General features: G+C 36.7%; 1 protein-coding gene across 3 annotated transcripts; it reads left to right on the top strand.

Moving 5' to 3' along the window:
* The first annotated feature begins 19 nt into the window (after positions 1–19).
* On the top strand, positions 20–17,212 carry LOC102971270 (PEST proteolytic signal containing nuclear protein). 3 transcript variants are annotated; one of them, XM_007095996.3, is made up of 5 exons: positions 20–126; positions 6,004–6,218; positions 9,295–9,369; positions 14,691–14,746; positions 15,419–17,212. In XM_007095996.3, the coding sequence occupies exons 1-5, from the start codon at positions 63–65 to the stop codon at positions 15,543–15,545; spliced, it is 537 nt and encodes a 178-aa protein (XP_007096058.2). In that variant the 5' UTR covers positions 20–62; the 3' UTR covers positions 15,546–17,212. The 3 variants fall into 3 exon arrangements, with proteins under 3 accessions (XP_007096058.2, XP_042854633.1, XP_042854634.1); XM_042998699.1 differs by lacking the exon at positions 20–126 and adding an exon at positions 213–555 and having other exon boundaries at positions 6,056–6,218; XM_042998700.1 differs by lacking the exon at positions 20–126 and adding an exon at positions 5,877–5,980 and having other exon boundaries at positions 6,056–6,218.
* Positions 17,213–18,015: the final 803 nt, after the last annotated feature.

Here is an 18,015-nt window from a genome sequence, read left to right on the forward strand (position 1 = left end):
TGGTTGCTGGGCGGGGCCGTGACGTCCTTGGCGTGGCTGCAGCGGAGGCCGCGGCGGGGAAAATGGCGGACGGGAAGGCGGGAGAGGAGAAGCCTGAGAAGCCGCAGCGAGCTGGAGCCGCCGGAGGTGAACACAACCCCAGCGTCGCGGGCTGCGTGGGATGCTCTGGGCCTTTCTTTGAGCGCCCCGGGGTGGGGGGAATAGGATGGGGACGAAAATGGACGGATCTGGCGCTCACCCGGCCAGGTGCTGGGCCCAGACGAGACCCGGGCACGCCCGGCGCGGCCCGCTGGGATCCGGGCCCACATCGCCTCCTTGCCGGGGGAGAGCCGACCACTGTTGGTCACCTGCTGGCCCCAGCGGAGGCTCCGCTTCCAATGAGAAGGGAGATGGGTACCAGAGAGGGGTATCGAACTCGGGGTGGGACCAGGAGCGGCAGTGCAGGAGCCGCTACCGCCACACCGGAGACGCACATCACACAAAACACGCGCACACACACAGGAAGAGTCACCGAGCGGTGGCCGCAGGCACTGGCCACAGGCCGAGTTTCCAAAGGTGCTGGCCTCTAAGTTACACCTAGGAGTTAGTTTGCTTCTCCCTTTTCGCTGAGGTGGTGTACGACCCCGGCCTTTTCTCTTTCATTTCCAAGCTGAATACCGACCCTGTAATGGGGATGGGTCGAGGAGATGGAGGGAAAGAATACCATTGCCTGCCCGCTGGTTTAAGATGCGGGGTCTTAGGGTTTGGTTGCCTTTCTTCTAAGTGTCTGCTTTTTCTCAGGTTCTTGCCAGCTAACTGCTGACAGATATTTAGGTGGCTTAATAGGCTAGTGTGACTTTTCCTGTATTTTGTTACGATGTGAACTCGGATTACAGTTGTCTTCATTCTGTACCCTCCACTCTTATAAATTTGGGCCTTGTGCATGAAGGGAAAGAAACATCTTTCCAGGCGCCCGCCCATCCCCCTTTGTCGTAACAAGGCAAGTAACTTAACACGTGGGAGGTGATCATAATGTCTTGAGAACGTTTTAAGTATTACTCTCTATTCTGACTTCCTCAGGTCTTATCCCTGAAGTATATAAAGAAAATACAGATTATTAGCATATGAAAGCAGTTACTAGGACCTTATTAACATGATGTTTAATGTGAATTGCCTTGGGAATAAAAAACAGCAGTTTAAACCATCTAGTACTACCTCGTTAGGGATTTTTTTTCCCCCCTCAAAAATTATCTTGGAAATTATTGAGTAAAATTACGTTAAAAATTAGTAGTTTGAGGAAAAACAAAGATCTGTGACCTAAAGAATTTTACCTGGCTTTTAGACTATCTTTTAATTTTGTAAGATAGCTTTTTAAGTGTCTTGAGAGTATGGGAGATGTGTTTACTGTGTTGCCAAAATGTACTTTAAGTGTCAACATAACTCCACTGTGTAATTTATCCACCACCCTTTCAGTTAGGGATAATTAGCTGTATAGCATGAACATTGATGTTTTTATTTTAGCATATTTTTGTGTGTGTGGTGGTGGTATAAAATTATCTTGGGTGATTGATATCAAAAATTTTATGGTATCCTTGGTGATTTAGAATAATATCCCTTAATAACTTCATCATAATTTGCCTTGGATTTGCCTGCCTTTACAAGAAAATGGTGCTGTTGCATATAAACCATTTTTGAATGTCAGGTATTTTTAATGAATTTATACAGAGGAATCATAGCTAAAACACTTAACACTGTGTATGTTGCTGAATTGCTAATTTTATGGCAAGTGGTCACTATTTTCAAACACTATCAAGCTTATCTTAGGGACTTACCTAGAGAATATTCTGATTTTTAGTTCCTTTTGAACAGTCCAGTAAGTTGGAAGTGTATTTTCTTATAAGTAGTTATGAATGAATTTATGTCAGTAAGAGAAGCTACTTACTTGAGCTTGCTCTCACCTTAAAGAAGGGGGGGGCAGGGGAATAAGGCTTTGGGCAGATTTTTTTTCTCCTTTGGCTAAATTTTTGTAGCTCCTTGAAATAGAAATTTTAGAAAAGCTGTCCATATCATAATCATGGCCACCTCATGCTGTTTCAAGTTATCTAAGAACTACTTGAATGAAATTGACATTTATTATACCAGCCACTAGGAGGGTCTTGAATATGTTCTCATTTAAACTGCTTGTCAGTCCTTTTGGAGAGGTAGCTGTGTACTCTTTTATCAAATGAAGAAGCTACCAAAATACAGATGGATCATGAAGAATATACCCTTATGGAGTTAAAACTTTATTAGCTAATTTTTTTTTCAAAATAAGGTAACTTTGTCCTCCAAAGCCCTCCTTTCCAACTATTCAGTGGAAAAGAAAAAATGTGCTAGTACCATGTATAATTTGATTTCACATTAATCTACATACTTTGTTTGATAGGAATGAATACAAACTCAATAAAATCCCTTTTATTAAAATAATCCTTGATAAAGAATCTAGTACTTTTATATAATTTTATGCATTTATATTTTGCTGTAAATTGTTTTGTGATTTTCTTATTTTTAAAAAACTGAGCACATATTCTTTAAAATGTAAATTGCCGGGCGCCTGGGTGGCTCAGTCGGTTAAGCGTCTAATTCTTTGTTTCGGTTCAGGTCATGATCTTGCGCAGTCCCTGAGTTCAGGCCTGCACTGATGGTGCGGAGCCTGCTTGGAATTCTCTCTTTCTGCCCCTCCCCTGAGCTTGCTCTCATTTTCTCTCTCTCTCTCTCTCTCTCTCTCTCTCAAGATAAATAAACTTAAAAATAAATAGGGGTGCCTGGGTGGCTCAGTTAAGTGTCCTACTTTGGCTCAGGGTCATGATCTTGGGGTTCTTGAGTTGGAGCCCCCATCTGGCTCTCTACTGTCAGTGATCCTCTAGCTCCCTCTCTCTTTCCCTCCCCTGCACTCTCTCTCTTCTCTCTCCCTCTCTCTCTCTTAAAAATAAACATTTTTTTAAAAAGCATTAAAAAATAAATAAAATAAAAGTCACATTCTCTGCAGCATGGATATTCTGACAGATGACTCTTGCTTCTCCCTCAGAATCTAAAAGTTCCAACCTTGAACTACTTTTAATGAGGGATGTGTAGCGAGATTCAATGAATAGGAAATAAAGAGAATTTCAAATCCCTATTAAAAACAAAGAACAAGAATGTAAGTCATATTGCTAAAATTTTCACATTGCCAAACTATGGCCATCTCAAAATTTTTTCACTTTCCAAAATTCAGCAATCTCATTAAATAAATTGAAAACAGGAGTTCTTGATTAAAAGCTCCCAAATGCTAAAGTGCAGAACATGTTGTATTTAAAGATAAACACTTTAATGGACCTTGAAATTAGTGTTGATATTTAATGGAATATGTCAAAGCTCAAATTAGGTTGAAATAATTTTCTCTTCTGATGAACTATAGATTTGTAGAAACTGTGACAACAGTCTCATTGATAATATGGATTTGTCTGTCACATTTTTCTGTTTTCATTGCTGTTTCCATTTGCTGTATTTCCTAAATGTTTTGTGTATTTTACTACGTAATTATTAGATTACCTAAAGAGAAAATAGCAGCTCCAATCCATGTGATACATTGAGCCATTTAAGGCTAAGTTATAATAAGTACTAATAGTACACCTACTTTCCTTCACTCCCTTTCCCCCATCCCTTTGCTGAAGAGCGGATGTTTTCTAAAGTTGTTGAGTATTTACAGTTGTTTAAAAAAAAAAAAAAAAAAAAAAAAAGCTTCTTGAGAAGAACAAGGCCAAAGAGTTATTTACTATGTCCAAAAATAATTGCTGGATCTGGAATCAGTCGTGTTTAGAAATGACCTACTAGACATAGCATGTTTCATCTTCAGTGTGGACCTGAAATGTGGGTGGTCTTAATAGTGTGCCTCTTAAGGTGTCAAGAGGGCAGATAAAAATAAAATTGAGTTGCTGCCAGTTGGTTACCTAATTAATGGTAGTTTTCCCAACTTCCCCGTTCATGCTACCTTTTCTACAGCAGTGTCTATAGAAATCTTCCCTATAGCATCATGGGATTGGACAGATAGTATTGTTTCATATATTATCACATACGAGTTCAGCCAGTTATCACACTTAATTGTACTAATATTATAGTAAGATTTATGTTTTTCATTTTGTTTCATATTTATGCTATCGTTTTTCTAGATTCTTTGTTCCAGAATTTGTGGGTAAAAGGAGACCTAGAATTAAGAAAAGATAGGTTTTTTTAAAGAACTGGAGATCTTGAGTAATTATGTATAGTTCTTGGGTCACAGTTCAAAAGCAGAGTTGTATATACCACAGTCAAGACTAAATGTTCTTTATGCTATTTGATGTTTTCTAGAGTTTGTGTTTGCACAAAATTTGTGCCTTAATATATATAGTTTCTTTTTGTAAACCCAGTGCATTTTCTATATGTTTATATGTGTTCCCATACGTAGAGACTGAGTTTTCAATTTTAGCTGTCAGTCACAAAGAAATAGTTATTATTGTTTAGGTTCTACAGTATAATTCATAATTGATCAAAACTATAAACAATGCAGAATGAGATTTAGAACACTGCTTTTAGTTATAAACTAATGTTGGCATAATACTGTCATTATTTTTAAGAAATTCTACATTTATTTCTGTATTTCAACTATTGAATATTAATCTTACATTCTTCAGGTGCTTTTGTAATTTCATATCTAAATAAGTGACTGGCACCTCCAGCAACCATTCCAGTGCTATCTTTGTCTCCTGGGGAAATCCCAAAACCTAATGCTGCTTAATTCCTCCTCAACATTTTTATTATAACTTTCACCGCTGTCCAAAGGGGATAGAGTTCCTGTTGTCTTTCCTATAAACGAAATCAAATGTTCTGTTCAAAGTGCTTATTAATTTAGAGACCTCATCATTCCAGAAATATATGAATTAAGATATATAGTCTCTGGATTTTTTAATATTACTTGTCCATCTATCTGTGTTTGATTTCCCGCTTTCCCCCCATTCTAGAAATGTCCTGTTTTCTTAACAGTTGTCAGGGATATTGCTTAGAGCATCTTGTCTTCATAAACTAATGTAACAGAAAACATTCTCTAGGGTGAATTGGGGCAAGAAAATAAAATTTTTAATAATCAACCAAACTTCTTCTATCTTACATTCCAATATATTAAGTAGCCTTCTTGTGCAAAGGACCAAAGATACTCAAAATAAAAACTTACTGTTACCATTCATTGATTAATACAGACTCAAGCCAAATCATTGAAAGCCCTCTTACATTCCTAGTCTACATATGTATGGCTTCTACTATTTGAAATTATAATTAGTTCATCTTTCTTTCATTATAAAAAGTAGTGTATGAACCTAAGTATGATTGTTAAAACAGATGATAACCAAGCTTTCAAAGTAGAATTAAGTTACATTAGAGGGGATGACTTGAAGGCTTCCTTGAGTTTCCTTTTCAACTCTAAAAATCGTGTGAGAGGTACATGAGGCACACATCACTCAAGAAAATTACTCCAGGCTGTATTAGCACTGTAGTTCAGGTAATAATGGACCATTCATAGCTAGGTACTTTGTGTAACTAGTAGTACATAATTGAAGAATGTTAGAATTTATTAGTCAAATGTGTTTTCCTGTGATGTGGACTAATATTCACAAGCTAGTTTGTGTAGAAGAACCTACAGGCCTTAATTTCTAAAAAGCAAAATACCACAAATAATTAGATTATTAGATAACTTCTATAATAGTGTTTAGTTGAAGGGTCTTACATTATATGAACTCTACGTTTATAATTTTAAATTGCTCTGTATTTTATGCTAGTTAATTCATGGGACCCTCTTCTACTGCCACACAATCTCAGTTCCTGCTGTACACTCTAACACAGTGGAAGAGACTGTTGGGTCAGTAGGTGACACCTGCAGAGGTATCTTCCTTATAACGATGCTTTTTGAGGTTGCTGCTCCCATCAATCTGCTCAGTAAAAATAGCTCATCTTGGTAAGTTGTTTCGACTTCACCAGGACCTGAAGAAGAAGCAGAAAAACCTGTGAAAACTAAGACTGTTTCTTCCAGTAATGGAGGGGAAAGTTCCAGTCGCAGCGCTGAGAAGCGATCAGCTGAAGAAGAAGCTGCAGACCTCCCAACAAAGCCTACAAAGATCTCCAAGTTTGGATTTGCCATAGGTAGTCAGACGACAAAGAAAGCCTCGGCCATATCCATCAAACTTGGATCAAGTGTGAGTTGTTATTTGATCTATATGGTGTGCATAATGGGGCTTAAGAATTTGTTTTGGAAACCTGCTTTTATGGGGTTATGGTAAATTGAGTGTAAAAAGGTACTTTGGTACATGAACTTACATGTTAAGTATTTAAGAAGTTATTAGCTCTATATTCAAGAACAATATGGATAAATTATAACTGAGTAAAACTTTTTCAAAAAGGTTTGGAGTATGAGAAGGAGCAACTATTATAGGGAATATATGATTTATAAAGTAACAGCTTAGAATTTTTCTCAGTTGAGTAAAACCTCCGAAAAACATTTTCAGAAAGAATTTCATTTTTTTTCCTTATTTTTCAATTCCAGTAATATTAAAAATAATATTTCTAGAAATAAGTACTAGTGAGATACTGCTTGATAAGAAGAGCTTCCTGGTCACTTTACTTTGGAGCTACAAATGGACATTGAGTTCTATATATCCAATGACAGATCAACTTTTGGTCCCTTGTTTTAAATATAAACCTTAAGTTAATAATTAACTGTGGAGTATCTGGAAAGTTTTGAAACCATAGATTGAAGCTTATTATGAAGTTTTGATATTTGACTAATTTTGACCTACAAAAGTGACAATTTCATATGCTTCAACCACATAGGTCTTTCAGAAAAAAATGTTACTTAAATAGTGTACACTGTTGGCTTTAGAAAATAGTCACATTCTTGTGTAAGGAGAATAATCCTAAAATTACTGGGATTACTACTTTTGAGTTGTTTATTCATGTCTGTTCTGTGAAAATTAATGCTTATTTGCCAGGTGCACACAGCTTTATCCTGTGTATGATGTTCATTCCAAGATCTTAAAAATATGATATGGATCAAGGTCCTACTAGAGTCAATGTGTTTGAGTTATACTTACAGTTTTAGAAGAGCTACCATTTCTCAGGACCCCTACTCCTACCCTATGTTGTTTTGCTTTTTCCTATTTGTTTTCTTTTTATTCCTTTAAAAAATTCATTCCAAACAAAAGACATTCTGCTTATAACTTCATTACTTCATGACTATTCTTCCTATTTGAGCTGATTTCTTTTTGTTTAATACGTTTTTTTTTATAAAGTTGCATAGACCTAACTGCATAAGTATTTGTGTTTTTCTGATAGTCATTCAACATGTATTCTCAGACACACTTTAATATAGATATTCCTCTCGATAATAGATTCTGCTGTGGTTCAACACACCCCTAAATTAGATATGCAAATCCCTACTTTTTCTAAATCATTGACATGATGTAGTAATTACTCCTCATTTTAGAAGGGAGGGTTTTGTTTGAGAAAGTCTACTCAGTAAAACCTTCTTAATCTTTGGAAAACAAAAACTTGTTTTCATAAAATAAACTATAGTATAACCACAGTTGTCTTAGGGAGGTGGGATGTAAGATACAAAAAAATAGTTGAAACTATTGCTTTTATTATATGATATGAAAAGATAGTTGATCAGCAGATATTTGTGTCATATGTGTATGTACAACATCAAATACCTGACATCTTGAAAAGAATAAAGGGTATTTCTAGAGTCTTTATGCATAATCTCCAAATTAATGGTTTTTATTCCTTCAAAAGCAAGCATTATTGACAAAAGTGTTTGTGTTATAAAAAGAAAGCGTGGTTCATTTTGTTTCAGGAGATCAGAGAAGATTTCACTGATGAAGTGATGCTTGAGTTGGCCTTAACTGTATAGACAGGAGGCAAAGGGCATCTCGGATAAAAAGAATTTCATGCAAAAGTAGTTTAGATGTGAAGCCACATGGTACATTCAGGAAAATGTTTGTAGTTGGAAATTGATATGCAAATGTAGGGATGAAAAGCCCTCTAAATGAGACCATAGAACCAAATCATAAAGGACTTGCATAGTTTGGTTTTATTCTTTAAGTTCTAGTGGAGCTATGAAACTGTTGTAAGGAAGCTTAACCCTTAAACAGATGTGCATTTTAGAAATATCACTTTAGTGCCATTATAGAGGAGAAAATTGAGAGTAGGGGGTGGTATTTCTAACAGTAGTTCAGGCAAGTAATGCTAAAGGGCCTTAGGTGTCCATAGTATGGTAGTTGATGGGAAGGCAGAGGGAGACGTAAGTCTATTAAATATTTAATCTACAGGACTTTATGATAGAGTGCAAGTTGAAGAAAAGGATTTCTGGCTTAGGTACTTAGAACACTGTCAAACTAAAGTACCCATCGGAGCTCTTAAGTGGAGCTCCAGTAGGCATGTGACATTCTATTTGGGGGTAGACATTTAAGATTTGGTAGTTAAAACCATGGGAGTGAATGGAGTTGACCAGGGAAGTACAGAGAAGGAAAGGTCACTAAGAACAGAATCTTGGGTATGTGTTATTTAAGGGGGGAACAGGAGGAAACAAAGAACAAAAGGTCAGAGAATTAGAATAGCCTATAAAAAGCAGTGTCAGAGAATTCAAGTTAGGAGTGTTTTCAAAAAGGAGCTGGTGATTAGAGTCAAAAGCAGCACACCAGTCATTGGTGACCCTACAGAATCAAGGTCACCTGATTCTAGGTGAGTGAGGAGCCATGGGAGAATCAGGGAGGAAGCCTGATTGCAGTGGGTTGAAGACCAGATTGATGGTGAGAGGATGATGATAGGGCAGTTTACCTCAAAAACTTAGGTTGGATAGAAGAGAAACATTTACAGGCTACAGGGCAGAACACTAGTAGGGAGAGGAGTCTTGGTGTCTTTTATGTTCTTAAGTCACACTGCAGTTCATTCTTGGCCACTGTGGGCAAGTACTACTACTCATTTCCCTTTACCTTTACCAGGTATCCCTTAGCTAAATGATATTAAATTACAGATCCTGACTAGAAAATCTTTTACAGGATGAAAACAAATGGACATATCGTTAATAAAATTAAAGCTACCCATTGATAACCACATTTGTAAAAAGAGAAAATGGAGTTCTTTAAAGTTTGTTCTAAGTTCCTTAGTATGTTTCTATGAAAACATAAAATTGAATCTTTGAAGATAAATTATTTGTATCATTAAACAAGCCTGTGTAAACATTATGTGATACTTCTTAATGTGTTTCTTCTTCAGAAGCCTAAAGAAACTGTTCCAACTCTTGCTCCAAAAACTCTTTCAGTAGCAGCAGCTTTTAATGAAGATGAAGATGTAAGTTGATCCCTAGTTTTGTTTATTTTACTTGAACCAGTTCTTTAATGAAGTTAGTGGCAGGTTGTAGGTTGCATTAATGGTACTAGTGAATTTTCTTTGTAATTCTGAATAGATTTTTTGTGATGCCTGCAAAATCTGGATATTTCTATTTATGTGGTTGTAGGATTACTTAAAATATAACTGCCTTTGGGGGCAATGACCTTAAGAATCAAATCAACAAATGCTTGATATATATGTTGATATATATATCATATATATGTGCTAGGAAATATGTAGGATCCAGGAAAAGACAGATTTAATGCTGCTGCCTTTAATAATTTTATAGTTGGAGTCTTCAGTGTTCAGGCATCATGCATTCATTCAGCTTACAAAAGACAGCTATAGTGTTTTCTCCCATGAGGAATAGCTAATAGTGCAGGTGATTCTGCTAGAAGTTCTGTTCATTAAGCATGTGTTCCAAAGTGAGCATGAGTTGCTTATCTGCTATTCTCTTAGACAGTCTTAGCTCTTTCATGCCTCTCACAGTGTCCCTCTCTTCTTGTGCTTATGAATAACGTATGGAATTTAAAGCATCATTTTGACTGATTTTTTTTCTTTGGTCTCTGACTTCAGAAACCTAACCCCCTCTTAAGATGTGACCCCATTGTATAACAATTAACTGTTAACAGGGTACATGAGTAATTGCTCTCAAAAACAATATGGAGAAGAATTACACATTCAGAGGAGCACAGTGTGGGCTGAAATAATTGGGAAGAACATAAAAGAGAAGTAAGAATTGGATACTAAAACATTAGGCAGGGTTTTGACAAACCAAAGAATACTTTTATAAGCTAAGACAAGTCATAAATACTAGCAGCTGTATTTGTCTGGACTGGAGATTTCTGTAGACGTTTGGGCAAGGATAAGTATGGAATGATTAGAGCCCAGATCAATAGGTAAAGAATTGCTGTGGTTATCTCTGGATTCTTTGCACTTAACTCATTGCACACACTTGAGCAACTTTTTTTAATGTTTATTTATTTTGGGGCGAGAGAGAGAGAGAGCGAGTGAGCATGAGCTGGGGAGGGGCAGAGAGAGAGGGAGACACAGAATCTGAAGCAGACTCCAGGCTCCGAGCTGTCGGCACAAAGCCCGACGCAGGGCTCAAACCTACAAACCGTGAGATCATGACCTGAGCTGAAGTTGGTTGCCCAATCAACTGAGCCACCCAGGCGCCCCTGAGTAATTTCTATATGCTAGGCACAGTGAGATTGCAAAGATAATTCAGACATGTCCCTCCAGGAACTCAGTCTCATAAGGCATAAAATAGTACAAAATGAAACTCAAAAGTATACAAAGATATGAAGTGATAATGGAAATTCAAGGAAGGAAGAGAGACCAAGTAACTAGATTCCAGCACTGAACCGGCAGTGGGAAGACCTGGATTCTTCTCCTGTCTTGTCCAGTTACTAACTAGTAGAAAGCCTGTGAAACAAATCACTTTACCTTTTTGGAGCCTTCATTTTTCAGTTGTAAAATGAAAGGTCAGTTTAAATCATACATTTTTAAACTACTTGTCAGAGTTGTAGGATTCTGTGGAAATGTCTATGCAGACAGCTCAGAGCCTGGAGCCTGCTCTAGATTCTATGTCTACCTCTCTTTCTGTCCCTCCCCTACCCACACTCTGTCTCTCTCTAAAGTAAATAATAAAACGTTAAAAAAAAAAAACTAAAAAATAATATCCCATGTTTTCTGTTATCTCTAACATTCTTGAGAGATTAGGTAGCTTTTTGCTATGTACAGAATGTATGAGAGAAGGACAATATACGAAAAAGGGAACAGCGTGTGTGAAAAGAGAGGCTGGAAATGGTAAACACCTACATGATAGTAATGGCTTTTTTTGAATGTCTAACAATTTGGGTCTTTTCATATAACTTTATTTTATCGTCCATATATTCCTATGAATCATGCGATGTAGTTATATTCCTGTTTGGCAAATGGAGAAATTAACAAGTTAATGATGGTAAAGGATATTAATTTTAACTTGTCTTTTAGATAAAAGAATGTGTGTATCTAAAATCATCTGGTTTTTCCTTTTTCTGCAGAACATAAGTAACATGGGATATATATCTGGGCCTAAAATATATTTGACAAAGAGGGCATCCATTTAATTAATTTTAAATTTTAAAAATATATTTTTCATTGTTACCTTTTTAGTCTCCTTTAATTTGGACAATTCCTTGGCCTCTGTTCCATGGCATTAACATTTTTGAAGAGTCCAGGCCAGTTATTTTGTAAAGTTTTCCTTCGTTTGAATTTGTGTGATGTTTCCTTATGATTAGATTCACATTACTTACTTTGGCAGGAGTACCACAGAAGCTATGCCAAGTTCTTAATGCATCATAATCAGGGTGCACATGTTGTCAATATGTCCCATTACTGACGGTGTTAACTTTGATCTTTTCGTTAAAGTGATGTCTGCCAGATTCCTCTGCTTTTCAAAAAAAATTTTTTTAATGTTTATTTATCTTTGAGCATTAGCAGGGGAGGGGCAGAGAGAGAGGGAGACACAGAATCCAAAGCCGGCTCCAGGCTCCAAGCTGTCAGCACAAAGCCCGACGCCGGCCTCGAACTCACGAACCACAAGATCACAACCTGAGCCAAAGTCGGTAGCTTAACCAACTGAGCCACCCGGGCACCCTTCTGCTTTTCAGATTATTGTTTTACCTTTTGTAATTAAAGATTATATGGGGGGGCATCTGGCTGGTTCAGTTGGTAGAGCTTGCAACTCTTGATCTTGGGGTTTATATTTGAGCCCCAAGTTGGGTGTAGAGATTACTTAAAAATAAAATCTGTAATTAAAAAAAAAAATACAAGGCACCTGGGTGGATCAGTCAGTTAAACCTCTGACTTCAGCTCAGGTCATGATCTCATGAAACGGGCTCTCTGCTGTCTCTGCTGCTCCCCTGCTTGTGCTCTTTCTCTCAAAAATAAACATTTAAGAAAATAGTAATAATAAAAACATTCTCATGAGTGTTAACATCCATTGAGGGATTCCTACCAGAATCAATTATGATTTTTCTTCTTCTTTTATCTCTTGTATATTTATTGTCTCTTACTAGAAGGAAGAACTTCCCCTTATTTATGTAAGTGTAGGCTCATCAGTTCTTTATTCAGTAAGCTATAATGCTTGCCCCAGATTTGACCAGTAGAAACCCCTTTAGACTAGATCTTGAAAACACTCTTTAAAAAAAAATATTTAGAGGTGCCTGGCTGACTCAGTAGTAGGTAAGCGCGCATGACTGTTGATCTGAGGGTTGTTGGAGCTTACCTAAAAGGGGGCTTGGGGGTCACCTGTCTGTCTCAGTCAGTAGGATGTGCATGTGACTCTTCATCCTGGGTCATGAGGTCAAGCCCATGTTGGACTTGGAGCCTACTTTAAAAAAAAAAAGAATATTTAGCTCAGCAGCAACATTTATTTGACTTACCAGTCAGTTAAGCCTCTGACTTAGGCTCAGGTCATGATCTCACAGTTTGTGAGTTCGAGCCCTGCATCAGGCTCCGTACTGACAATGCAGAGCCTGCTTGGCATTCTGTCTCTCTCCCTCTCTTTGCCCCTTATCCGCTTGCTTGTGCACGCTCACTCTCTCAAAAATAAATAAACTTAAAAAAAAAAAGAAATTTAACTTACCATATATCTTTTCAACATTTATGTAAGTACTAATGAATGAACTTTCAAGATTTTCGAGATATCTTTATAGTGAAGGAGACGTTTTTAGAAGGAACAATACCATAAAGTTACTAAGATTCTTTGCTTTGGTGTCCACCTCTTTTGCTATTTATTAGCTTTGTGACTTTGGACAAACTAACCTTGTTTACCTCAACTTTATACTTTTTTTTTTTTTTTTTAATGTTTATTTATTTTTGAGACAAAGAGAGACACAGCATGAACGGAGGAGGGTCAGAGAGAGAGGGAGACACAGAATCTGAAGCAGGCTCCAGGCTCTGAGCTGTCAGCACGGAGCCTGACGCGGGGCTCGAACTCACGGACTGTGAGATCATGACCTGAGCCAAAGTCGGACGCTTAACCGACTGAGCCACCCAGGCGCCTCTACCTCAACTTTAAAATGCAAATGCTCAGCCAGTTGAGCAGCCAAATTTTGTTTTTTTTTTAATTTTTAAAATGTTTATTTGTTTTTGAGAGAGAGAGAGCACGTGCTTGGGTGCACAAGTGGGGGAGGGGCAGATGGAGAGGGAGACACAGAATCCGAAGCAGGCTTCAGGCTCTGAACTGTCAGCACAGAGCCAGACATGGGGCTCAAACTCAGAAACAGTGAGATCAGGACCTGAGCAGAAGCTGGTCACTCAGCTGACTGAGCCACCCAGGTGCCCTGAGCAGCCAACTGTTTTGATTTCAGCTCAGGTCCTAATCCCAGGGCCTTGGGCTCCAAGCTGAGTGTGGACCCTGCTTGAGATTCTCTCTCCCTCCCTCTGCCCCCTCTCCCCTACTTGAGAGTTTTCACTCTTTTTCTCTCAAATAAATAAATAAAATGCAAGTGATGATAAGATTTGTTAGGGTTTATTTGTTTGGGGGACGGGTTTGTTTTGTATTATTTTAGGATGTGATTAGGGTTTTATTTTATTTTAATGTTTATTTTTGAGAGAGCTCAAGCAGGGGAGGTGCAGAGAAAAAGGGAGACAGGATCTGAAGTGGGTTCTGTGCTGACAGCTCAGAACCTGGACCTTGCTTCAGAGTCTATGTCTCTGTCTCTCTCTGCCTCTGCCCCTTCCTCCCTCTCTCTCAAAAAAAAAAAAAAAATTAAAGATAGTGCATATTAACTTTAATTTTTTTAACATGTATTCATTTTTGAGAGACAAAGAGCGCAAGCAGAGGTGGGGCAGAGAGAGGGAGACACAGAATCAGAAGCAGGCTCCAGGCTCTGAGCTGTCAGCACAGAGCCCGATGCAGGGCTGACACTCATCAACCGTGAAGATCATGACCTGAGCCAAAGTCGGATGCTTAACCGACTGAGCCACCCAGGCACCCCTAAAGATGGTGCATATTAAAGAATTTAGCACAATGTGTATGTGTAGCATAGTAAGCAAATGGTTTTGGTTCTAGAATACCAAGTTTTTCCAGATTTTTTTCTTTCTGCAAAATCAACACTTGAAGCTGTGTTTCTTTTTAAAATGTAGTTAAGATAAATAATTTTTTCCTTTTACAAAGATTTACAGTATTGAAAATGCTAAAAGGCTTAGATACAAATTTAGTATTATGAGTTAGCAAGTTAATTTTAATAAACCTGTAATGAGTCATCTCTGCTTTTTTTCCCCTCCAGAGTGAACCAGAGGAAATGCCTCCAGAAGCAAAGATGAGGATGAAGAATATTGGAAGGTATGTGCTTTTTTATAAAGATTGTAGAGAATGATCTTTTAGTGTTCCGACTTTTCTTAAATATTCGGGCAAAACAATTCTGTGAGCTGTCAGTGATGTTATTTTCCCTTCTGGTAAGAGAAAAGGAGTACTTTCCTTTCATACGGGGACCCAAAGTAAGACTTTAGACTTACTGTCGAACCCAGTCTAAATACCCAGTTTGTATGTGTGTATGTGTGTACACACACACACACACACACATTTAAAAACATGTAAAACATAAAATTGAAGTAAATATGACACAAGTCCACAGTGGCACTGAACCCTTTTATATGTAATACATCTTCATGTTTTTCTTCAATTTCATTTTTTATAGATGCTGATGGCAAGCCATCAGTTGATTTTATGACCCTGTTAGTGGGTTTCAAGCAACAGTTTTAAAAACTGTCACGGTTGCCACCCTTAGCTATGTGTCAAAAGTACCTTACATGTTTGTTAAAACTACAAATTTGCTTGGTCCCTCTTCAGACCTACTGAATCTGAAATTTTAGGAATGGGTCTTATAGAAAGTATTTTTTTTTAATTGTGTAGGGATTTCTGATGTTCAGCTTGTGTTCATAATAGGTACTAAACAAATATGTTTTGAAAGGCCTTATATAACTTTTAAAATAAATTTCCTGTCTTTTAACACAGGGATACACCAACATCAGCAGGACCAAACTCCTTCAATAAAGGAAAGCATGGTTTTTCTGATAACCAGAAGCTATGGGAGCGAAATATAAAATCTCATCTTGGAAATGTCCATGACCAAGACAATTAAATGATGTGTTTTGAAATTGGGTGTGGGGTGGGTGTAAAGTTAAAAGGAACAGTTTCCTTTTTTAAAGAATGGTATAAGACTATCTTTGGAGCCGCCTTTTTTTTTTTTAAAGATTGAGTGGTACACTAATAAATGAGAGTTTGAAATTAGAGGTAATTTATGTTTTATATACAGATTTCAAGACATTTGCTAATTTTGTAGTTTCATGTGATTAGTTTCCAAAGGTTACAGATAATAAAAAAATCAGAAATGGTACCTTTCTAAGAATTGCATATTTTTTTAGACGCAATTATTAGCACATTAAGAGGGACGCAAAAAGCTATTGTCTATTTAAACTGCAAGCAATTACTCTTAACTCCCTTATTACACTGAAGTGTTTGGCTCCCAGGAACAGCCTTATAGAGAGGGAGTATTGTATTGGGAGGAAAATGTTACTGGACTATTGACTGAAAGTACATTAGATAAAATTAAAATACAGCCTTTTTTTTTTTTCCTAATGGGCATTTGTTTCGTTTCAAGTCATCAAAAACTAGGTATTGCATTACTATCAGTTGGTACAGATGCTTAGCTCTTGAAAAAAAAAAATTTTTTTAATTTTATGTAAATTGTTGAGTATTTGAAATAGCCCACTTCACCTTAACGGGTCTTGTCTACCTTCATTAGTCTTCAAAGACCATTTGCTACCAAAGTAAATCAGTATTTTGAATGTGCTTCTCTTCGTTTTTGTTACTAGTTAGTTGCTGCAAGCATTTCCACCAGATCTTGAGGCAAATCATAAGGAAGCTGTTTCTTTTAAAATACAAACCACCACCAAAAATTTAAATGTACATAATACTTAAATATGTGGCTGTTTTTATTTTTTAAAAAGTAGAAACACCAAAAAGACAACATTGTATGAAGATGAAAATGAGAAAGATGCACTTTCTGTAACTTTGTTAAAGCTTAATTTAAGTTACTAACTTGTGAAAGCAAATTTGATTTGAACTTAATACAAGAATTCTTTATTTTAGGACAGTACTGTGGTTTATTTGAGTGTATACATATTAACCAATGGCCTCTCAAAAGCACATTTTAGGTACTGAAGATAAAAAGAAAATGCATCTTTAAACATATTTTATGGAATCTTTGACCACATATACGTTGTTAGATCTGTGTATTGTAGGTTTTTTTTTTTTAATTTTTGTATATGAATTCTTTTTTAATGTGATAGTTAAACACATCTTTAAAAACCTAGTCACAGATAAAAGAAACAAAAATTGAAAATTCCTGCAATGTTTAATTTGGAGGCAGCTTCAGACTATTTTATTGGTGGGAACTACTCACCAAGCTCTTTTAATAAGTAATAACTCCAGAGAAGCAGCCTGTATATATTCCTAACACTTGTTCATTTGCATTTAAGTTTAGAGTAAGCCCCAAGTAAAACAATGGAAATGTATATAGAACTATTAGTTCTTACATGATTTAATTATATCAAGATACATGAATTTAACTTGCTTTAATGTAGGCAAACTTTCCACTTTTGTCCATTTTACTGTTTATGTTAAAATAACATCCCTCTCCTACATATTCTTTTCTTGACTCAAATATTAGCCTAAGGTCAAGATGGGAGAGAAACGACTGAGATGAATGTCTTTACTAAAATACCAATAAATTTGTCAAACTCAATAGTGTTCTTATTTTCTATTCTGCTTAATTGTTGCTGGGTTTTTTTGTTTTTTAATGTAAAAGAAGAGACAGATATTATGATTGTTGCTCTTTTCCAGATTGTTGGCCAAAGTAAAGGGAGTTTTAAAACTATTACTTAGTGGAGTCTTCCTAACTTAGCACATAGTTCTATAGCATTATAATATCTGGGGTTGGAAAAGACTTATTCCAAATCCTCCCTCTCCACTGCCAAAGTATTGCCTGTCTTGTGCTGTAGAAAATCCTGCTAAGGCATACCTTTGAAAATCCCTAAGTGTTAGGAGGTATTCTAGTGTCTACCATCCATTAACTCCATGTAATATGTTTTCTGAATGTTTCTAATACTGCTTCCCAATAGATCAGGTCTTAGTAAATAAAAAAAAATTGAACTCCACTTTAGAATTAAGGTTAACTCTAATTTGAATAATTACAAATGAAGGCTGAGTTTCAGATGTTGTTCCTTAACTCTAATAATCAAGGTTAGCTTGATTTAGTTTGGAGGGGTTGTCCAAGTTACTTTTAAGTGAAGGTACTTCTTTTGAATTTTAAACTTCATTTTGAAAAGACTTCAGACTTTGAAAACATTGCAAAAATATTACAAGATATTTCCATGTTCTCCAAGTGTTAACATCTTCAGTAACTCCAGGACAGTTATCAAAATCAGGGAATTAACATTATTACATTACCTTAATATATCACCTTATACTGTTGTTCTACAGATCTTTTTCACATTTCACTTTTTGTTCCACTAATGTCTCGTCAAAGATCCACTTCATTATCGTACATT

Source organism: Panthera tigris, chromosome C2 (genome assembly GCF_018350195.1).
Source record: "Panthera tigris isolate Pti1 chromosome C2, P.tigris_Pti1_mat1.1, whole genome shotgun sequence".
NCBI classification, from domain to species: domain Eukaryota; kingdom Metazoa; phylum Chordata; class Mammalia; order Carnivora; family Felidae; genus Panthera; species Panthera tigris.